The sequence below is a fragment of the Bos grunniens genome, chromosome 4, assembly GCF_055505025.1.
Source record: "Bos grunniens cultivar Pamir isolate PY7600 chromosome 4, Bosgru_T2T1.0, whole genome shotgun sequence".
NCBI classification, from domain to species: Eukaryota; Metazoa; Chordata; class Mammalia; order Artiodactyla; family Bovidae; genus Bos; species Bos grunniens.
The window spans coordinates 108273075-108296267 of record NC_141168.1 but is presented as its reverse complement, the minus strand read 5'-3'; the positions used below and the strand labels follow the sequence as shown (position 1 = coordinate 108296267).

Here is a 23193-nt window from a genome sequence, read left to right as displayed (position 1 = left end):
TCATCTCCCCACCACTACTCTAGCAAGGGAGGTCATCTATTCCTCTCTGCTCTGCATTACTAAGTAGACTTGGAACTACTGCTTCTATTCTGACCCCTCCAATCCTTTTATCACAATGCAAAGTGCTCTTTTTGAAACGCAAATTTGATCAAGTCCTGCTTAGAGCCCTCCAAAGAGGTAGGTTTTAGATTTTAGGATGAAGATTACACTCTTTGAGGCAGTCTAACGGGTCCAGCAGAATTTGCTCCCTGACCCCCACATCCAGCCTCTTCATACTGTGCTTCCCCTTCTACCCGGGCACCAACCTCACAGGACTTTCTAGAGCACCTTCTGTTTGCTAGGGCACCCTGCTACAGAGCCTCTACAGAGCTCTTCTTTTGACCTCCAATATACTTTTCCTCTTCACCTCACTCACATCTACTCATCCTTCAGGTCTGAGTACCTTCTCAGATAAGCCTTCCTTAATCCCCCTGACTGGCCAAATCCCCTGCTTAGAAATTCTATTAGTATTTGTAACACTTACCATAGTTCTAAGGGCACATTGATATGTGTGATTGATTAATCTTTGTCAACACCCTAGTTTAAAAGTTCCCTAATCTAGGACTGAGTATTCCATAGCATTTAACACAGTCTCAAAACCAGTCAACACTCAAAAAATAACTGAATAAAAGAAGTACTAGCTAGTAAGAGGAGCCACGATTTTTTCTAATTTTTCATTGACTACCATCAATATAAATATCCTTATACTTTTATTTTTCATCACCCAAAGGAGTATCTTTGTAAGCTAAACTCCTAGAATGTCAATGGCTAGACAAAAATAACGTATATCTCAAATCTTGATAAGCACATGTAGCAACCTGTTCTGCTTCTACTTCTGCAGTACTGGCCTTTGATTAGAATCAGCTCTGTAACTACAGAAGATGAAAGATGGTAAAGTGCTACATCGATTAACTCTTTCAGAGGAGAGAAAAGCCGCTGTCATTTTACTGCACAGCGAGGAGCGCCAATTTGCTAAGGAGAAAAGAAAAATGAAAAACCTTGGGGCTAATTTTGCTCTCCCTCTGCATTCCAAGGTAAAAAAAAAAAAAAAAATCAACTTTTACTTCTCTGTCTATTGCTGAAGAAATCCCAGAGAACTAAAATATTTCACTTGAACTGCTATAGCAAAATTAACTGTGATCTCTTCTTTCAAATTGACAGTGAACTCCAAATCTCCATAAGAATCAAAGTGGTGACCAAATGAATGAGTGGAAAGCTAAAGAATGGGAAAGAATTTACACTGGAGCTGCCTAACTCCTAAACATTTTTGAAATGAGAGGCTTCATTTGTCAGAAAAGAGAAATGTCTGCCTTCCGTGTCACAACACAAGCGGGGGCAATATCCGTGGTACAGAATGCCAAAGAGCTAGTCTAAAAAAACTGATTAGTCCAAGGCAATTAACTAGAAAATGAGACATGCTAAAGATGAGTGCTTTTAAAGTGATGAAACACATTTAAACACTATTGCATAGACACTGCATAGGAATTCCCAGATGAAGACATAAAACGTAAGATTTTTACCAAAGTGACCCAAGAAGAAAACAGCACTTTTCTAACATTGAGTTTGGCAAGAATATAACATTAACAAGTATACCAGCAGTACATGTTTCGTAGCAACCTGCTTATTTCCTAAGGTAACTTCCTGAAGTTTTAAAATTTAAACACTGGGGATTATTTACTTCCCAAACCCAGCAGCAGGAGCAAGTACTGCATTCAAGGAACTGCAAGTAGCCTCCTGCAGATCAGGTGCACGAGCGTTGACAAGCCAGGCACTCAGGCTTTGAGCATTTCTCTCTCGGAAATATGAGCTCAGCTCAGGATGCCTGTGGCATCTTCAACAACTGGGAGCCGGGCCATCGGCCGTCGCAAGCTGCCCAGCACATTACTACAAGCCCACAAAAGTGCATTACACTTTTCTAAAAGATAGAGAAAATAAGAAGAGAACATGTTTAACATTAAAAATACACTTCACATATTCAGGGTTCGAGTGACCATATCTCTGACCTCACGATCTGAGTGGAGGAGAAAGTTCTGGGCGTGGGGAGAAGGGACAGGAGTCAAAGAAGCATGACAACGTTGATTTTAAAAGATGCCTGAAGAATGGTGTCTTCCTTCTTCACATTTGTCATCAGAATCCCCTTAGTTTTCAAGGGTCACTCACAGGCATAAAAATCGTCACCGTGGAGTGAGACGTGTTGGGCTTATCACTTCTTAGAACTGAGGTCCTATGTGCCTACTCCACTAAGGAACTTTGAGCAATCAATCACATTTTCACAGTTGGAGATCGTAATCAAAATAAACAATCCATAGGCAGGTGGAAAGAAAATCTGCCCCAAGACATGTTTGAGACATGAAGCCGGTGCTCCTAGGGCACTGACGAACCAGGCTCACTTCAAAGGGAGTTAAAAGAGCACAAGGTCAGCGGCCTACTTTTGATTGAAAGGTTTTCTTTGCGAGTGAAAAGCTAAAAATTGTAACTGTTATGTATTACAAGGACATAGAAGAGGGGACTGCAGAAGGAAGAAGAATGGCCTCACATTTCCCCTGGGTAAGAGGCTCTAGCAGCGTAGGGCTCAGCTGTCCTGTACCAGCGGCTGGCAGCAGTCTGCTCCCCCTTAACCCAGGGCACCCCCCGGACACCCGCAGCGAGAAACACCAGGGAAGGAACAATTTCAGGAAGCAACTGAAAGCCACTTTAGTTCTCAGATTTTCACGTTTGAAATGAAATGAAAAGGGAGGAAAGCATGCGTTAAAATGTCCAGTTGCAGCTGTTTGCAAGTTGTAAGAAATCAACCTGCAACCCACAGGACTACTCTTTCTTTTAGACAGTTGATCAGAAAAAATAAAATGTTTACACCGTGACATCAGTGTGTCTCTGCTGTCCTGCACTAAAATGTTATCATGGCCTCAAATTAAATATTCATTGCAAGAAAGATAAATATTTCTGGCACTTGAAAATAAAGAGACCAAGAAAGGTGCTAAGTTGATTCCCTTCTTGAGCTTCACTGTTAGAAAGGTCTCAAGTTGAAACCCATCTCTATCTTTCACCCACTACAGCTGGTTCTGCTTTCTGAAGCAAACAGAAGAGAGTTTATGTCTACTTTTAGTCTTTAAGCTAAACGTTTCCAGACCCTTTGAGGATACCTCCTATGACAAGATTGCCAGACCCCTCACCATCCCCACGGATTGTTCTGGAAGTTGTCTAATTTGTCAATGTCTCTCTTTAAATGTGACAGCCAGAAATGGACACAATACTACACATGTGGTTAATTAGAGCAGGCTACTCTTAATTTTTGTGACATATGGACACTGTACTATTACTGGAATCTAAATTTAATTTTTTTTTAATTTTGCAGCCACCATGCCACTGGTTCATATTAACTGTCCTTCTCCTCAAAAACTGCTACCATATAAAGTCATCTCCTTCCTTTATACAGGCCAATGAATTATGAGGCATTTACTGCTACAAAATATATTTCTAAATAGTAGCCTACTTAAACCATATTAACTCTCAATTCTGTTATCTATTTGTAATAGACTTTTTTGAAGTCAACAATGGATTTTAAAGCAAGCATCTTAGAACTTCATCAAAGCTATCCATAAAAATGTTGAAAAAGAGAAGACCCAGGGCAAAGGCTTGTGATCCTTCACCTAGGACCACTCTCAGACCCAAACTCAGTAACCAATTCGGATTGCCCCAGGCTCACAAAGCAATCCTGCTTGTCTATACAGCATCTTACATACGAGAGCCTTCGAAAAGCCCTGACAAATGCTTAGCTGAAAGCAAGATTCATTTATCTTTCAAAGCAAAGTGTAAAAAATCTACACATACGAAAATTAAGAGTCAAGTGAAAATACATATGCACGTGGAACAAAGACTAGAAGGGAAGGCACATCAGTGCAAATGTTTGTTCTCGTGTCAGACTGTGGAGACTCTACTCTTTTTTATTCAACACGGTCTTTACTATAGTTACACTGTTTGAAAACCTGAAGTCCCCGGAATTTTGCTCAGACAGAAATGTGTGTGGAAGCTGTTCAGAAGCCATCCGCATGAAACAACTTTAAGAGCATTGAGCCTCTATCTGATTCTACCATCCTGAAAACCCCAATCGGGAAAACCAGTCACTTGAAAAGACTTGTTGATCTTCAGAAACACTAGCTTCCTTTTTTCAATTCTGCAGTGCTGCTTGTGGCTTAATATTTCTAGAAATCAGGGAGGCAGCAAACAGAAGAACTGCATCCTAAAGTTTAGAAAAAGCCTTGATGCCTTGCATGTGCGTGTGCCCGTGTGTCTATCTGTCCATGTCTCTCTGTCTGCCTGCCTGCCCGTGTCTGCCGGTCTTTCTGTCACGTCTCTGTTGGAGAAGCTGGAAAGGACAGAAAGAAACAAAAAGCATCATGTTAATATTTCCGTGAAGCTCTGGACTTCACAGAGCTCCAGCCCAGGGATCTGTAGCGGACATGTAAACATATGTTATCTATTCACGTAGAGTCCTTTTTTACACCAAGATTGGGTAATAAGATCAACAACAGAATCTACCCTTGGGTGTTTAGAACTGAGGTAACAGTAAGTTAAAAGAAAAGGGACCAGACAGAGTAAGCATGGATGCTTAGTAAAAAAGAAGAAAAAACAAAGTGTCTGGTTATTTTAGAGAAAATGCGATCCATAAATACTGCACTTCTTAAAACCCCGACCCATCTGAATAACTGACGGAGAATTTTTTAACATGTCAAGGTTTCCTCACTGCTTCAACGTTTTATTTCAAGCCTGGTTTTCATCAGTTAAAACCAGTGCTAGAAACTGGATATGCGTTATCTTTCTCATCAGTTTTCTCTGGTGCTGTCCCTTGCTAATTTTCAATGTCCGAGAGACAAGTGAAAATTCCACTTTGCTTAGAAAAACAATTTGCCTACCACACTAGAATTTAAAGTAAATAGATGAGGTCGATCAACAGCTTTTAGATTTATGGCAAACTCTTTATAATAAATGGATAAAATGATCAAGTATTAAGTCCAATTAATATTTGACAACTGAAAATTTTACTTTGCTGAGAAATAAATTTTTCCTACCACACTAAAAGTTAAGTCAAATTGCATGTAGTAAATCAGCAGATTCACAGATCCAAAGCAAACTGTCATCTAAATCAGATAAAATGTCTAACTAGAAAGTCCAGTTATTGTTTGGCAAGTGAAAATTCCACTTTTTATGAAGTATATTTTTCCTACTCTAGACATTAAGCTAAATATAAAAGGTAAATCAACAGCTTCACAGATACATGGCAAATTGTCTTAAATAAGTAAAATATCCAATTAGAAAGCTATTATTTGACAAGTGAACATCCCACTTGGATTTGAAATACAATTTTCCTACTACACTTGAAGTTAAACACAGGTAGTTAATCAACAGCTTCATAGATCCACAGGAAATTCTCATTAAAATGGATTAAAATGTTCCCATACAATGCCCAGTAGTATTTGATAAAGTAAATAATGCATATTAGCATCTCTTTTTGCTATGCGTGTGATCTTGTGCAAGACGGGTAAGAAACAGATAACACTGGGAACTATCTGAGAAAATCCAAAATTCACTTATGACATCAAATATCAAAAGAGTGTTTTAAATTCTTATGTATTTATGTGGGGGTGATTTTTAATGTTGTTATGTGCTTTAGGTAACATGAAAATGTCATCTCAAGTATTTACCTATTAACACTGTATTTTTGTTTTTATGTTTGATATTGTTTTGCTGCTTTAGATTAAATTTTTTTCTCAAAGCTACTATCTATTGTTGCTTTTTTCCTTAGAAAAATCTATTTCTAAGCAAAGTAAAAATGTTTTCATATATAGAGAATAAGAAACACAAGGATATATACCAGATTACTATGTGTGTGTTAGAATAGTGAGATCAGAGGAAACTCTCAGTTCTTTGGTTTTAAATATTTTTGTACTAATGTTCATCTAAATTTCAATTAGAAAAAGTAATCACTATTATTTCCATTTTTAAAAAGATTCTAAAAATTTAATGTTATTTAGAAAGCTAAGGCTCCTTGAAGAGAAAAAAATGGAGGAAATTAACTTGACCCCATTTTTAATTTTTAGAAATTATACCCGTGCAACTCTATGAAAAATATACATTATTTAGGCACATGTATATAGAGAAAGTAGAGTCCATAATGTTTACCGGGGTTGTCACAGGATAAAGAGGTTACAGGTGATCCTGATTTTCTTTTTGAGGTGTTTTTTTCCTCCAGTTTTCTGGATTTTTTCCCCCTAAATTTTGTACAATGAATAGGAATTACTTTTATTATGATAAAGATAAACACTAAAGCTGGGTTTTTTTCCTCCACCCTACCCCCCAAAAAAAAGTCCTGGCTAACATTCTGAAATAAAAATTCAAATAGGTTCAAACTTGTTGAAACTTTTTTGATTTTTAAACCTGAGTTTTTTCTATCACCTATCCTGTTTTTTAATCTCATTTTTTAGAAACAGAATGTCTATCAATTACCAAACAACTAGATGAAGTAACTTTCCTGGATTTAAAAAAGTAGGAAGAATTTGACGGTCTGGCAGTCACCAGAACAGTAGTCTAGAAAACATAAGAAATCCTGAAAGCATTCAACATTGCAGGGAAGAGTGAACATCCTAAGCATGGAAAGACACTAAGGCACTTCTAAACACTATAATTATATTCACCCAACTTCCTTGGAAGGTATCTTTCAGTGTTGGAAATCTGCACTTCATTTATTCATATATCTGATGGTCAATATTTTATTTCTGATTAAAAAGCAGAGTTTCAATAAATGTGCTAGAGTTTTGTTTACTCTTAGAAAGGCTGGCTTTAACTGAGATCTCTACCATTCTGTCATCTACAACGGGTCAAATTCTTATCTATCTTCTATGTACAAATTAATATATAGCAATGTTACTCAAATCTGCTATTTTAGCCTTTAAATACAAATCTCATCTGTGTCTCATCTGTGTCTCAGGAACCTCACGCAGTTGTAGACAATTGGTTTTTCATTTTAACTTAAAGTTCTTTTACTAAGATTATCAACAGATTGTCCCTTTTCTTAGTGCCTAACACTTTCCTAAATTGAAATCCACGTTAAGGCTTTTTATTTCAGCTCCTTCCTCATCAGTATTTTAGTCTCGTAACTCACTGCAATTTTCTCTAACGTATACGTTAGAGAAAAATACATACGTTTATAAACATACACAAATATTTGTGGCCAAATCTTGGCAACGCGCTTCAAAGGATTAAACTTGCGGTTACCGTGACTAAAGGTATTCATTCACCCTACAAGATTTAGAAAAACGTAACGTTGCAGAGAGATCCATGTCTCTGCGTAAACCTCGTAATCATCACCAAAAGGCCGTAGCTGGGAGTCTCCGAAGCCCGCCAAATACACTGGAGGCATCCACAGCTGTTTTTAATTGTTTTCGCTTTCTCGAAATAGTGTACTTGGTGGGGCAAACCGTTGTGTTTTCAGCGTCTCTGGCCCCCAGCCGAGGTTAACCCTGACCTCAATGCCCTGTTTAGCTCCTAGCATTTCACGATTCCGTTTCCCTGCTCCGCAAAACCTAAGAAAAACGAGATTTCCGTTGCCGAGAAATTCGCTTAGGCAGAAAGGAGAATTAGGCGTGTCAGATGCATATTTTTATGTCCCCTCCAGATCGGATTCAAGAAAAGGGGGAAAAAAAGATGTGGTGTGTTGGTAGAGCTGGGCACAGCTCAACACCCATTTCCTAGGGCTCGCCTCTGGGCCACAGAGCCCCATTCGCAAGGTAAGCCCCCAACCCCCAGATGGTCGACGACCCCCAGCCTCTGAGGCAGGGATCCGGAGAGGTTCATCACCCGGACTGCTGGGGATGGGTGGGGGGCAATGGGAATGGAAACTGGAGATGGAATTTCGGTGCTGCTGGGCAGGGAGGGGCCCCCGGGGGCGCAGAGAAAAAAGGCCAGGGGTCAAGCCTGGCAAGGGAAGCACAGGGTTCCAGAAGTGGGGTGCGGGGCATCTCGGAGGAAGCGTGCACTGGGGACTCTGCAGCACGAGGGGCTCATGCCCAGAAAATGCACCCAGGTACCCCAAACCCGGGAAGGGGGGGGTGGGGAAGCAGCGGCCTGTTGGCCCCAGGACCTCCTGTCGCGCGCGGGACACTAACCTGTCAGCAAGAAGGTGCCAGTGGTCGCGGGGCTCATCCTGCGTGTCCCCCGACCCTGTCCCGTCCAAGCACAAGGGTCTCCCAGCTCCCACCACCAGGGCAATTGCATTCTTGGCCTGGCTAGGCCGGCCGTCCTCGATTCTCCCCTCCCCTCCCTTTCTTCTTTCCTCCCAGCTCGGCCAGTTCAGCATCAGCATCCTGCACCCCCCTCCTTAATCCCGAACTCCCTCTAGCGGCGGGCCAGTGTAGCGGGGCCGTCGCCCCCACCCCCATCTCCCCCATCCCCCCATCCCCTCCGCCCCCGCTCCTCCTCCACCCCCCCTAACCCGCGGAGCACGCTGGGATTTGGCGCCCCCCTCCTCGGTTCAGCCTATATAAAGCTCCGGGTCGGCGCTCCCGGTACACGCGCTTCAACTTCGGTTGGTGTGTGTCGAAGAAACCTGACTGCGACCTGAGGAGACCAGCGGAGACGGACCACCGAACCTCGAGGAAGGTCCGCTGAGCGGGCTCGCGTCCGGAGCCACTCCGGGCTGCCGAGCAGCCAGCGGCGCCCACGCCTGGCACAGGTGTGGGACCCCGTCTTTCCAGCCTTCGCAGAGGAGTCCTCGCGTGGTGAGTATGCGGTGAGGATGTTTCTTTTTCTTTAAGATCACGTTCATTCCCCGTTCTTATCGAGAACTGCGGAAGATGGAATAGCGCCTCGAATGTCTCCACGCACACCTTGTCACGCCTTCACTGGCTGCACCCCAAAACTGCGTGGAGAATCCAAGCCTTCAGGGCTTTGATTCCTAGTACCTAAGTCTAGATACGGGTGGTAGACAGATATGAGCTGCGGACAGACATGAGCTGCAGACGGACATGAGCTACAGACCAATTTGCAGATGTGCTGCAAAGTGATATCCGCTACAAACTAATTGGCACTTCAGATGCGCTACCAACTGATGAGCGCTTCAAATGCGCTACAAACTGATAAGCGCTTCAAATGCGCCACAGACCCGATAGGCGCTTCAATGCGCTACAGACCGATGGGCACTTCAATGCGCTACAGACTGATGGGCGCATCAGTGCGCTACAAAGCGATGGGCGCGTCAATGCGCTATAAACTGATGGGCGCTTCTTTTGCACTGAAACCAGTATGAACTGCCGCGATTTATGAATTGCCGCGATTTATGAACCACAGACTGATGAGTGATTTGCGCTTTAAATGCGCTACAAAATGTGAGCTGTGGAAGATTAGCGCTACAAAAATGATACGATAGCACTACAACAGCGCTTCGTTGCGCTACGAGACTCAGGAACCGCAGAGGTACACGAGCTGTGGAACGATTTATACCTAAAATGCGCTACAGAGTAATAACAGCTGCAGAAATAGACAAGCTGTACTGTTTTGCGCTACAAAGAAACCAGTTGAAGCGGACAGGAGCTGAAGAGTAAGATCACTCTGTTCTTAGAGGAACCCCACCCTTTGTCTCTAACACACCTTTGGAATGGCTCCCACTATGTTTTTCTCTAGGACGGTTCTCTGCATGATGGTGCTGTTAGACAAAATGGAGCCCTGGGCAAAAATTAGTGTTTAACATTCTGCCCACACCATTCCTGCTATGGCAGTGGAGTGGAGGGGCTCTGACTGTAAGCGTAAAAGGCAATCTTTTGGTGGTGGCGGGGCTGCCTTGCTTAGTTGCACTTGATTGAAGTGGTGGTGTAGTTGTAGTGATGGCGCGAATTGGCATCCAGCAACAGTTTGTGGAAACTGTTGGTTTGCTTAGTATTGGGAGGCGTGGGGTGGTGGTGGGGAACTGGATCTGGGGGTGATTGCTCTTGTTGCATGAAATGAATCTGGCTGGTGGAAGCTGGTGGGAGGGGTTTGGGGAGGGGGGATCCTGGGAGAGGCATGCAGCCCGTCTTAGACCTGCCCCGCCCATCCTAGCGCGCCTTCTCTGCAGTATCTGCTCAGAGCAGGCTTAGCGCCGCCCAGTGCCTGCTCCGAGCGCGCCTCCTCTGTGGCGCGCCTTCCCAGAGCGCGCCTTCTAGATCCCGCCTCCCCGGAGCCCGCCTCCTCTGAGGCGGCTTCCCTAAACCCCACCTTCCCCTGACCCCCCCCTCCTTTAGGTGGCACCTCCAGACCCCGCCTCTCTCTGAGCCTGCCTCCTCTGAGGTAGCTCGTCCAGACCCCGCCTTTCAAAACTTGGCCCCACCCTGAGCCTGCCTCTTCTGAGCTGGCCTATGGCCCCGCCTCTCCAGAGGGCGCCTGCGCCTGCGCAGTGCGCGCCCCCAGCCATCTCATCAGGGTTCCCCCCCCCCACCCCTTTTGCGCCTGCGCACCTTCGCTGCCTGAGCCTGGCTGCACAGCCCCGCCCTCCTGCGGTTTCTCTCCTGTGGTTTCTCTTCTGCGCAGGTTTTGCCTTTTATCCACTGGTGTCTAATAAATATAATAATAATATATAAGGACAGTTAACAACAATAACAATTATACATGGCATTAAAAAGCCACTTTTTATAAGCACTTTGTATATATTAAATAACATAAACCCACAATTTAAATTCCTGATAGTGGGTTATATGAAAGGTGCTTCCAAACTGACATGGCTGGCGCCTCTAAAGGCAGTCTAGCTAAATGTTTTTACTACAAATGAAAAATAAAATAACATTTTTAAGTTTTGAGGTTTTTTAAAATCTTAATAAAAATTTAATTTCTTTAAAGTAAACTTTTTAAAGTGTTTTGGACACACTAGTGGACCTTTGTGTTGGGACCCAATGGAATCAGATGCTTTGGTGAATACAAAATAAAGAACTTGAACTTTGTTTCACAGGAGTTTTAAGTCACTTTGTTGGTGCTACTGGCTTGGCCTCTAAAGGAGGATGATGTGTATTTCTGGATTTTTTTCTTGGAATCTCTAGGGCATTAGCCCTGGCTGACTTGCCTACATATTATTAATTGGGTCTGGCATATTGTGGGCATTCATTAAATGATCAGAGTAAAATGGTTTATTCAGTGTCTTCCTCCGTGTGTGCAGGTGTTTTCTGGTTTTTTGTTCCGGGCTCTTTCCTGTGGTGTTTTGTTGTCCTGGGTTGTCCAAGACACTGCTTGTTTTATCTTGCTCACATTTAACAGGATCTTACAAAAAAAAAATTGCATTTTTAAGTTTGAATAATGTAAGCTGTAATTATAATTCAAAACACCTAAGTTAATTCAAAACACTAAAAATAATTAGCTTTTTTATAAACTAAAAAGCAAAGCTAATTATTTAAATTTGGGGCAAGTGGTTTAGTTAATGGTACATAATTGTCATATTTAAAATTTGTGTAACAAAGTGGTTACGTTACACAATACAGATTGACGGTTTTAGCTGGCATTTTAAAATATCTGTATAAAACAAATTTATAGTTTACTGCCAGTTAGATATTTATGTTTCTAATTAAATGAAGAAATTTTAAAACCTGGTTCCATATGTTGTAAACCATGAACCAGGACTATTACAGGGGCATTTGGAAGCATTGGCTCCCCAAATTTGTCACTCCCAACCAATCACCCCCTACACACACACTGCCTCCAGCAAGTATATAGTCTATGGATATATGGATAACATGTCATAATTACAGCTTCAAATCCCCAGGTTCCATTTGGCCACCTTGCCGCCCTAACCCCTCTTCTCTTTGGAAATTCTGTGTCTGCATTATAAAGAGGTTCAAAACAATGGTTTTTAAAATGTGCATATTATTATAATTTGCATTTCATCAACTGTACAGTTCTCAAAAAGAAATGTGGACATTTGCAAATGTAAAACAATTAAGCATTGTTTGGTGAAGTATCATTTACTAGTGTGATGGTTAACGTGTGATGGGTTTTTTGCTGCTGTTGTGCTTTGGTGTCTTTGGTGGGGGCATTGAGGGAGGGTAGGGTGGGGGGAATAGAAAGTTTCAAAAATCATTGTGAAGAGTCAAAGATTAATCAAATGTATTTAATTCTTAAATAGAGTGGTACTGAATTGTTTTTCATGTGTAAAGGTGGCATCTGTCCCAGGTGGCTTAGCTATATGCTGTGTGTTCTTTGAGGTTTTATTTTAGGAATGGGGCCTCTTGACCCCACCTCTGCAATCCAGTGCCTACTAAGGAGGCATTTAAGGAGCCATAGTCTTGTCATTCAGATCAAGTCACAGTGCCCCTGTTACCTGTCATCTGGTGCTCCGGTTGCTGTTTAAACATTTGTAAACTTTACTTCGGCTCTTAACTTGCTTGCCCACTACCCTATCAGTTTTAATGGTTAAACAACTCTGTTCTGGGCAGTTGACTCTTTTAGGACTTAAGAGTCCCACCCCAAAATTACAAACCCTGGGGGTGGGAGCCTTAAGCCTGATGCCTGGTAAAAGTTAGGGACCTCAAACTAGTGATCTCACAGGTCAAATAAGGCCCTGAATGTTTGACTGGCACTGGATTTAAAAAATCATACAAGAGTTAAAAGAGTTTGTAGGGGTGGGGGGAGGTATTCATCCCCAAGTGATATAGCTGTAGCCCCTCCCTATTGTCCAGTCTCTTTTCACATTTCTATTATCTTCCTGTCCCCAAAAGCATTTGAATTTTAAGGTCTTACTGATCTGCTGTTTCCATAAACAATTCAGTGATTGTTTACTGATTTCCTAATGTATTGTTATTTTTGTCCTGTCCTTTTTTTGCAGATGTGAAAACCATCAGACCTGGGCCTCAATAAAGCCCACCCCAGTGACTGTGATTGACATATAGGTGGTTAACCTTTCTGACCTGCTCCAGGCCGTGCTGTGAAATGCCTTTTCCAAAGTCTTGTCTCTAACTTTTGAAAGTATTAGTGTTTTGATGACGGAAGTGGCACCTCAGTCATCATGACATGAAACAATGACCTGTGCTTATTAGTTGCTTTTTAATGGGACATTAAAACACTTCATTTAATTAATAAAAATGGCATTATTTGGTGACCTCATATTCTGATTGTCACCAGTGTAATCGTCTTTAAGCAATTGGACATGAAACAATGTCACAGGCTATGATGTGTTAATTACATCTCATTTTTTCTAAACTTGAATGTCTTATCTTGAATGTCAACTGTTAATTGTTTCCGTAGTCTGTTATTAAAGTAATTAAGTAACAGTTTAAAAATATTAAAATGGCACAGTAATTCTGTCCCTTAAGGACTCTGCTTGCTGCATAGCCTCCTTGAAGAGGCTGAACCAACAGCCTAGGGCGTAAGGGGAAATGGCTGTGGGTGGTGGGGCTGGGGCAGGGGAGGGGCTAAAGAACTTGGAGGCGTCTCAGAAAGAGGAGGAGGAAGGGGTATTTCTCTGTAGCCAGGTACCATGTTTAATTACCATCACCTTCCCGCCCCACCCGTACCGGATTGATGAAATATTAGCAGTTTTTCACCTAACTCCTCTGAATAGCATGTTTACTTTTGTGGCTTTATTTTGCATAATTAATTTGCTGTCTGTTTTTGTCTTGGTGGGACAGAAAGGAACAGGTAGCAAGGACTGCCAAGTTAAAATGTAATGAATAGGCAGTCTATGGGCTTTATATATTCCATTTTTAAAGTTTTGAGCACTTTCCTAGTTTTCCAAATATGAACACTCAATGCCCATTTTAGAAATCATTGATGTGTTAAAATAATTACTCTAAGTGAATTTAACCCTGTTTCCAGGAAGTACACGTGCCCCTGTGTGCTAATTTATATATGTGTAATTTATTGTCACCCTACCCATAATTAGGGCAATAAGTTCCCTCCTCGCTTCCCCCTCACACAGTCATTCACCCCTATGGACACAGTCTTTTTTTAAAAAAACTGAGTATCTTTAGGTGGGATATGGGACCCAGTTTGCCATAGTTGCAGCCCCTCCCTGTTTTAATCTCAGCCTCATTATATAGAAAGTTAAAGTCTCTGTTTTTATTAATAACTTTATTAATATCAGCTAACAGTTGTTGAATATGCACTATGTGCTTTACTTGCATTATCTAATTAAACCCTCATTGTAAGTTTGAGGGACACTATTACTGGGATTCTTTGAATGTTCTATTTTATAGTCTAGCTACTCCTAAGAGGCATCAATCAATAACTGTTGGTTGACTGCATAATAAGGAGAGAAAGCAGTATATACAGGTTGCTGCTCAGTACCATTTCTGTCCCAAAGGGGAAATCTAATTAGGGTTTGAAAAGGAATTTAGACAGTTCTCTGCTGCCTTTGTGGCAGTTGTTGTTTGTTTTGATAACCATTCATAGTTACCTTGCCTATAAAGGTGGATCAGGGTAGGGACAGCGGGCCAAAGGGCCCCCCCCTTGATGGGTTGATGAATACAGTCATTGTGATTTTAACCCCCCCCTCCACCTTTCTTTTTCTTGGTTCTCTATTGGCTGGAATAGCAGCTGTTTTTTCCAGTAACAAGTAGTTATCATTTTGGCTTTATTTTACATAATTTTTTGGTATCTTTGCCTTGAAGGTTTCTTGCTCTGCTTATAAAGGTTCTTATTTGGAGTGTCTCTACATTATTAGTCAGTAAAGGTAACCATGCTGCTTATAAGAGTTGCATATTGTTAAATTATGATGAACAGGTGATTCTTGAGGAGGAAAGGATCATTTGGACATCAAAGAGGAGGATGCTTTTCATTGTCCACAGTCCTAATTGATTAACATCTTTTTTGTGGGTCTGTTTATTAAATACTGATGTAAACAAGGGGAATAAAGAGATACTTTAAATACTCATGTATTTAAAGTACTTTAGCAGATACATCGTATTGTGGTGCTTTGAATGTATGTGTTGAATTTATGCTTTTATCTTCACTTACAGAAACAAAAAGCTTCTGAAAACCAGAAGGCGAAAAGGTGGACGTGGAGGCCAGGACACAGGCCTCCATTGCCACAGGAGTGAAGCTACTACGCGCGGGAGGTCTCCTCCCACCCCAACCATCACCCTGGGGCCCGACTGCCCACCACCTCCGCCTCCTCCTCCCCCCAACGATCCTTCCTCCCCCTCCAACTCCCCCTGCAGCAGCCAGAGGGGCCAGTACAACCCAAACCTGGGAGAACGCCGGCGGGAGGATCTCTCAGAGGAGATCAACAACCTCAGAGAGAAGGTCATGAAGCAGTCCGAGGAGAACAACAACCTGCAGAACCAGGTGCAGAAACTCACCGAGGAGAACACCACCCTCCGGGAGCAAGTGGAGCCCACCCCCGAGGAGGAAGAGGACGACATTGAGCTGTGCGGTGCAGCGGCCGCCGCCGCCCCAGCCTCCCCTATCGAGGAGGAGTGCCCAGAAGACCTTCCCGAGAAGTTCGACGGCAACCCAGACATGCTGGTTCCCTTCATGTCCCAGTGCCAGCTTTTCATGGAGAAGAGCACCCGCGATTTCTCTGTCGATCGCGTGCGCGTCTGCTTCGTGACCAGCATGATGACGGGCCGCGCTGCCCGCTGGGCCTCGGCCAAACTGGAGCGTTCTCACTATCTCATGCACAACTACCCAGCCTTCATGACCGAAATGAAGCACGTCTTTGAAGATCCCCAGCGGCGCGAGGCTGCCAAACGCAAGATTAGACGTCTGCGCCAGGGCATGGGGTCAGTGGTCGACTACTCTAATGCTTTCCAGATGATCGCGCAGGACCTGGATTGGAACGAGCCCGCCCTGATCGACCAGTACCACGAGGGCCTCAGCGACCACATCCAGGCAGAGCTGGCGCGCCTCGAAGTGGCCAAGTCGCTGTCCGCGCTCATCGGCCAGTGCATCCACATTGAGAGAAGGCTGGCCCGGGCTGCCGCCACCCGCAAGCCGCGCTCCCCGCCACGCGCGCTGGTGGCGCCGCACGTCAACAATCACCATAACCACCAGGTAGACCCGACTGAGCCCGTGGGGGGCGCCCGCATGCGCCTGACGCAGGAAGAGAAAGAGAGACGTCGCAAGCTGAACCTGTGCCTCTATTGTGGGAATGGAGGCCACTACGCTGACAACTGTCCTGCCAAGGCCTCGAAGGCTTCGCCGGCGGGAAACTCCCCGGCCCCGCTGTAGAGGGACCTTCAGCGACCGGGCCGGAATTAATAAGGTCCCCCCAAGATGATGCTGCGTCATCTCCACACTTGCAAGTGATGCTCCAGATTCATCTCCCGGGCCGACACAGCCTGTTCGTCCGAGCCATGATCGATTCTGGCGCTTCTGGCAATTTCATTGATCACGAGTACGTGGCCCAGAACGGCATTCCTCTGAGAATCAAGGACTGGCCCATACTTGTAGAAGCAATTGATGGACGTCCCATAGCATCGGGCCCCGTGGTCCACGAAACACATGACCTGATCGTCGACTTGGGAGATCACCGCGAGGTGCTGTCGTTCGATGTGACTCAGTCTCCGTTCTTCCCCATCGTCCTGGGGGTGCGCTGGCTGAGCACACACGATCCCAACATCACGTGGAGCACCCGATCGATCGTCTTCGATTCCGAATATTGCAGATACCACTGCCGGATGTATTCTCCGATACCACCACCTCTCCCACCACCAGCACAACCGGCGTTCTATTACCCGGTAGAGGGGTACAGAGTTTACCAGCCTGTGAGATACTACTACGTGCAGAATGTGTACACCCCAGTGGATGAGAACGTCTACCCAGACCACCGTCTGGTGGACCCTAACATAGAAATGATCCCCGGAGCGCACAGTATTCCCAGCGGGCATGTGTACTCACTGTCGGAATCTGAAATGGCAGCCCTGCGAGATTTCGTCGCCAGACATGTGAAGGATGGGCTGATCACTCCCACCATCGCGCCAAACGGAGCCCAAGTTCTCCAAGTGAAAAGAGGGTGGAAGCTGCAAGTTTCTTACGACTGCCGGGGTCCTAACGGTGTCACCATCCAGAATCAGTATCCTCGACTCACAATTCCAAATTTAGATGACCAAGCTCACCTGGCGACGTACACTGAATACGTACCTCAAATTCCAGGATATCCGACCTACCCCGCCTATGCGTACCCGACCTACCCAGTAGGATTCGCCTGGTACCCCGTGGGGCGAGATGGACACGGGCGATCCCTCTATGTCCCCGTGATGATCACCTGGAATCCTCATTGGTACCGCCAGCCGCCAGTGCCCCAGTACCCGCCGCCGCAGCCTCCGCCGCCGCCACCCCCGCCGCCACCCCCGCCTCCGTCTTACAGCGCCCTGTGAATAGGCATCCTGCCCTTCAGGATCTCCGCCCTCAAAATGAACTCCTGTTCAGCTTCTCATCAGTGACTGTGTGCTACATTGGGCCACTGCACCTTCAGACCAACCTGAGCACAGGCTTTCCTCTGAAATGGTTACAGAAGGTCAGGGCCACCCTGGACTGAAACCCATCTCAAAGCACCCACTGACCTCCACTGTTTGGTGGGAGCAACAAAATATTTACCAACAAATTATCTCTGGTTTTCCACTGTAACTGCCAACCTAATTAAAATTCATAACAAGTTTACTTCCCAGCAAACCCTGGAAACCTGGGTTTTACCTGCTGAAACCTCTGTCACCATCTGAATTATGAGCTGTCAGATTCCTCACTTAAGAGTTACTGAGAAGCTGATGCAAACACAGGAAATGCTGTTTTCTTTACTGAGGGGGAGGTGAGGAGGAGGACATAACTTTCCTTGCAGTTGAGGTACTTTACAGCCTTGGAGGAGCGAGGCCTTATTAAGGAAGCCACAATTACTGGTGCAGTGCCAACGGCTTCCGTGATCTTCTGGCTGCACCCTTTGAAACTTCACCATCTTCAGACTCCATTTCCATGACTCAAGGAGCGGCAACTCGACCAGTTCTCTGGGGAGCAGGCAAAACCCCTTCAACAGAACACCTCAGGCCTCAGGAGGAAGTGCTCTCAGAGGGATTTGTGCATGTTTGAGTGTGCCTTCACATCCTGGTGCAAATCATATGTACCCAATAACTCTGACTTTGTCACAACACCTTACCATCACCATGCCAGCAATGGCTTCCACACAAAACAAAAAGCCTGGTAACCAGAGACTGTTGGTGGCTCCAGGTGGTTAGATATTTGTGAAATGTGATCACCTCTCAGTCATGTATGAGGGCTAATGAGTAGCTAATAAGGACTCCTAAATCCCTGTACCCAAGTCTTAAAGGAGAGACTCACGGTTAATGGTACCACCTTGACCTGGAACTTCAGAAAGAATTTTCACGAGCATTGTTCACTGGCTGGAAGGGTGCCACCTGAAGTCTTGGGAGCATCTGTCCTTGTCTCTGCCTCCATATGCACCTGGGCATTTCATTACCAGTCCCCTCACTAGACTATAGCACTAGGATGCTAGGGGAGGGGGAGTGTATTTTACCATCCTGTAGAGGATGGAGCCGATAAGCTGCCAGTGAATGAAAGGCCTCAGAAAGCAACCCAAAGCAACAGACAACACAAGAGTTGTCTTTGATCCAGTGACATCGGCTGGTGTCTCCTGGATGCTTTGTGCTAACCTGGGACTGCCTGACTTCCTTTAGCCTGGCCCCTTGCTACTACCTTGAACTGATTGTCTAACCTCTCTCTGTGTTTACTGCTGCCACTTACCTGCTGCAGGATTTGACAGCCTTCCTGCCTGGTTGCTGAGACTCCATTTTACCTCCATGGCATGGAGAAGAAAGAGGCAGGCTTCTGGGAGCATGTGTTTCAACACAGTCTCCAACAGTTTGAGCAGTAGCAAACGATATGGTGTATGTTTCAAATAGCCTGTCATGAAGAGGAGTCCAGTGGTGAAGTTTCACTTTTCATCAGCATCACCCTTCACATATTCATTATCACTCACCCTTACCCTTGCATGTTTAAATACTTAAAAGTTTTAGCTGTAGGTTGATAGTGTCCTTTAACACTGTTTTAAAGTAGTGACTCTGCTTTCAAAGTTATTTCCATTGAATTACTATCCAGCTCTTCTTAAATCAATTAAAATTGATACGTAAAGTAGTGTAAAATAGTTCTTTACTGTGAACTTCTCTTACAACACTGTGAATAAGAGGCTCCTCAGACTGGAGTGCTTGTATAATAGTTCATCCTGTTCATCTTCAAACTTCTATTTTAACATCATCTATAGTTTAAATTTTTTTTTGATTGGGCCTTTAAAAATCAAACAAAATGAGACATAAATTCAAAGAAAATACCTAATTGCCTAATTGGCTATTTAATCCAAAACAACTTTTTTTCTTTTTTCCAATGGAATCTGAAAGCTTGTCAGTCACTCATGTGTTTTAGGTTAATTTCTTTTTAAATGGTGCATTTGTGCTTCTGGACTCTTTGGAGCATCGCGTCAGTTTACCTCAATCAATCCATCCTCCATCCATTTGAATTCAAGTTGCTTTGTGTCAAATTTACAGTTGTTAATTGATCTTCAAGCTGCAGAGGGCCTAGAAATGGGCTATTGTCTGCAGCCCCAGCATGTGCACACGGACATTGCCATCGCTGCAAGCGGAAGTCTGGAGATGTGACGACAACGATCATGAGGGAGCATGGTGGTGTGAGTTAACAACTCACAGAGGAAATCCCTGACACATCTTTGGCTGTTTTGTAGGGCTTGTGAAAATCTGTTTGGCAGTGTGTACTATGCCCTATAGCTATATATACTATCTATATGCGTAGGTGTTCAAGATAAGTAATCTCAAACTTATTCTGTAGAATCAGAATTTATTAAGTTTCCTTTAGCTCATGTGTTTTCATCAACTTTGTTTTAATTGAATACTTTAAAACTTTTGGCATTTTCCAACAAGATGCCTTTATTCGTAAGAAAGGAGAAAGCAAATTAATCTCTAAAGAATGTGGAAAGGGAGCAAAATAAAGATGATAAAACATCAAAGTTACTAGCAAAGCCAACAGTCTGCCTTTTGAAACAATGACAAAATTGATTGACTTTTGGCCCAAATTGTCAATGTTAGTTAAAAAATGAAGGAAGAAGATATAAGCTCCCATTGTTAGGCAGACCTGGAGAGAACTAGCTAAGGTCACCATGCTAGATTGTTGAAGTGGAGGAAGTTTATATACATTTCTGAAGGGTCAGTTTAGTTTGAGCAATGAGGTACTTGTATTAGATACTGGAAAATGGAGAGTTGGTTGGAATAAATCATGTGAGTTGGCACAGTGAACTTCAGGCAGGCAGAATAAGAGGGCACACCTCCACAGTGCAGTCAGGGTTTCTGTTTAAGTTTGCAGGTACCTTGTGGACTCCTGAATTGATCCAGTCATCATCCACCACAGACATCTAACATCAGAATTCCAAGACTGGCAACAGAGAACGCTCTGCTGGAAAGACCTGGGCAGAAAGGAAGAGAACCACCTGCAGAGATGAAGAGCCTGATGGGAACCATGCCACGCTTTCGTCTTAAAGAAAGAAGGTGCATCAGTTAGGATTGAGAGTTCTTTGTTGTTTCAGATTGTAGAAAGCTATCAAAGTGGTCTGTGGAAACTTTGCTTGTTTTTTTTTTTTTTTTCTTTGTGTAACGATTTACTTGGGGATATATATAATCATAAGTATTTTGGGGGGGACTATTAAGTAATCTTAAGTGGGTGGGATTAGTTAAAAAGCATGATACTATTAGATACCGCTATAAGTAAACATGTGCACCTCCTTGTGATTCTTTCCTCTATAATTGCTACCCCTAAAGATTTCAGATAAACTTGAAGGGAACTGCAGGGAGATCAACCTTTTGGGGGCTGTTGGACACGGATAGAAATTAGTGGGAGAAAGTTCAGGGATGATTGGATAAAAATAATATAATAGAGGCTCTTTGCCCTGAGTATTAACTCCGGGGATTGAGATTGTAAGCAGTCTTTAGAGAGTTAAGATAGATAGATGCCCTTTGAGAAATTGTTGCTGGAGTGATATTGATAACTATAGATGGTAAAGATTCATGGAAGTTACAGAAAAGTGATGAATAAGAACCGTTGGTTATGCCCCTGTCAGTGGCCCTTCTTCTTACCCCTGCCCCTTCTTCCTAACTCCGCACTTCCCACCTGCCCCTGCGCCACCTCCCTACCCTTGCCCATTTATTGCTATTTACTCTGTATTTCTCTCTATTTGCTAATGTATCAACTGATGTTATAATAAAAATTCAATAAAGATTTAGTGGTTAAGTGCAAACTGTGTCTTGATCATTTCAGCGTACACTGGACATCAAGTGGACGGGGTTGGGGGAGGATGGGGAAGGGGGAGGAAGAGGAAAGGAGGGGAGGAGAGAGAACAGAAGAGACGGTGAAGGAAGAAGGAGGAGTGAGGAGGGTAGGAGAGTCTAGAGGATGGGGCTGGGGATGGGAAGATGGGTGGGAAGGGTGGCGGTGCTATATATCAATCAAGCAACACAGTGTCCATTATTTACCCAGAATATTCCAAGAAATCGATGAAATCATTCCCAGTGAAACCTTTAATGTATAAAATAAAGCCCCATGATTAATAGCAACTCTATGGACATAATATAAAAAACTTCCTAAGCTGAAAAACTTAAGGCCACACAATTAATAGAGATTCTATTGACATGTATAACTTTTTATATGAATTTACCATGGGGTCACAGAGTCGGACACGACTTGGTGACTGAAGGACAACAACAACAAACTTGGAATACCTGAGATTTATTATATTAATAGAAAATTATTAAAAATTTAATAATTTAAGGATAAAAGAGAAGACATACCAAATGTACTCAGGTATGACATGAAGGGAAATGAGCAGACAGATGTTTTTAACACCAAATAACACTAAAACAATAACAGCATGAAAATCATCTAAAGTGACAAGTGAAGTTGAGGAGGCACTCATCCTATCGAATTTCATAACAGTTGTAGGATAATAGGTTGCATATAGAAAACCTGAGCTAAAGGTATGATGATAATCATTTCACAAAATATATGTTGTCAAACTATTAAAGCTGCTCACCTTATATATATCAATAAAACTGGAAGAAAGAATAACATTGCCAGCTTTTGCCATTCCTTAGAAAAAGAAACCCTGAAAAAAAGGATTCAGTGATAGGCAAATTTTGAAGGGTTACTGGGTTTATTGATGGGGTAATGACGTAAATGCAATCGTTTATTGGTAGGTACACATGGGAACGATGACTAAATGGAATGATCTGGGGTAAGGAAGGACACACAACCTGAAAACTTTAACCGTAGAAGAACACCATCCTGAATGGTTACTCATCTAGCCCAGAGTTCATGGGCTTCGACAGTGCGCCGAGTAGTGGGCGGGCTTTGAAAAATTCGTGGGGGGACACAAATGCTTACTTGGGGCTGGGCGATACTTAATTTAAACAATATGCTGTTGCTGCTGCTGCGAAGTCGCTTCAGTCGTGTCCGACTCTGTGCGACCCCATAGACGGCAGTCCATCAGGCTCCACCGTCTCTGGGATTCTCCAGGCAAGAACACTGGAGCGGGTTGGCATTTCCTCCAATGCGTAAAAAGTGAAAGTGAAGTCGCTCAGTCGTGTCCGACTCTTCGCGACCCCAGGGACTGCAGCCTACCAGGCTCCTCCGTCCATGGGATTTTCACCACTTTGAAAAAAATGGGAGTATCCATACATTCCTGTTTTGTTGCACCTAGACTCCTTCCCTTTTTGACCTCCACCTCACTTCCTAAACCACATGATTAAACAAAACTTAAGGGAAAATACACAAATAATGAGTGAGTGAGTGAGTGAAGTCGCTCAGTCATGTCCAACTCTTCACGACCCCGTGGACTGTAGCCCACCAGCTTCCTCTGTCCATGGGATTCTCCAGGCAAGAATACTGGAGTGGATTGCCATTTCCTTCTCCAGGGGATCTTCCCGACCCAGGGGTCGAACCCAAGTCTCCCGCATTGCAGGCAGACGCTTTAACCTCTGAACCACCAGGGAAGCCCAACACCAATTATAAAAACATATAAAAGCAATTAAGTATTAATGTGGAAAACTTTTTGATCCATACCTCAAAAAATACACTCGTGAAATCCAGATAGATCAAGAACTACAGAAAGGAAGAAGTGCATAATGGCAGAACAGGGTA

The 23193-nt window shown here is 43.7% G+C and overlaps 2 protein-coding genes across 16 annotated transcripts in view; one reads left to right on the top strand and one right to left on the bottom strand.

Moving 5' to 3' along the window:
• SGCE (sarcoglycan epsilon) overlaps positions 1-23193 on the bottom strand; it is a 185920-nt gene that overhangs the window by 63143 nt on the left and 99584 nt on the right. For 4 of the 14 annotated variants that reach the window (XM_086397827.1, XM_086397829.1, XM_086397828.1 and 1 more), the window contains exons 1-2: positions 8202-8529; positions 6220-6308 (exon numbers count right to left, since the gene is read on the bottom strand). The exons of 1 other annotated variant lie outside the window; for it this stretch is intronic. In XM_086397827.1, coding sequence (XP_086253953.1) covers positions 6220-6308; positions 8202-8398 — 286 coding nt within the window. In that variant the 5' untranslated portion in view covers positions 8399-8529. Of the gene's footprint in view, positions 1-6219; positions 6309-8201; positions 8548-23193 lie in introns of those variants that run through there. 9 more of the 14 variants (XM_086397834.1, XM_086397840.1, XM_086397841.1 and 6 more) reach the window with 6 other exon arrangements.
• On the top strand, positions 8505-21295 carry PEG10 (paternally expressed 10). Of its 2 annotated transcripts, XM_086397843.1 has the most exons (3): positions 8552-8813; positions 12875-12938; positions 15006-21295. In XM_086397843.1, exon 3 carries the CDS (start codon positions 15295-15297, stop codon positions 16216-16218), a length of 924 nt encoding a protein of 307 aa, XP_086253969.1. In that variant the 5' UTR covers positions 8552-8813; positions 12875-12938; positions 15006-15294; the 3' UTR covers positions 16219-21295. The 2 variants fall into 2 exon arrangements, with proteins under 2 accessions (XP_086253968.1, XP_086253969.1); XM_086397842.1 differs by lacking the exon at positions 12875-12938 and having other exon boundaries at positions 8505-8824.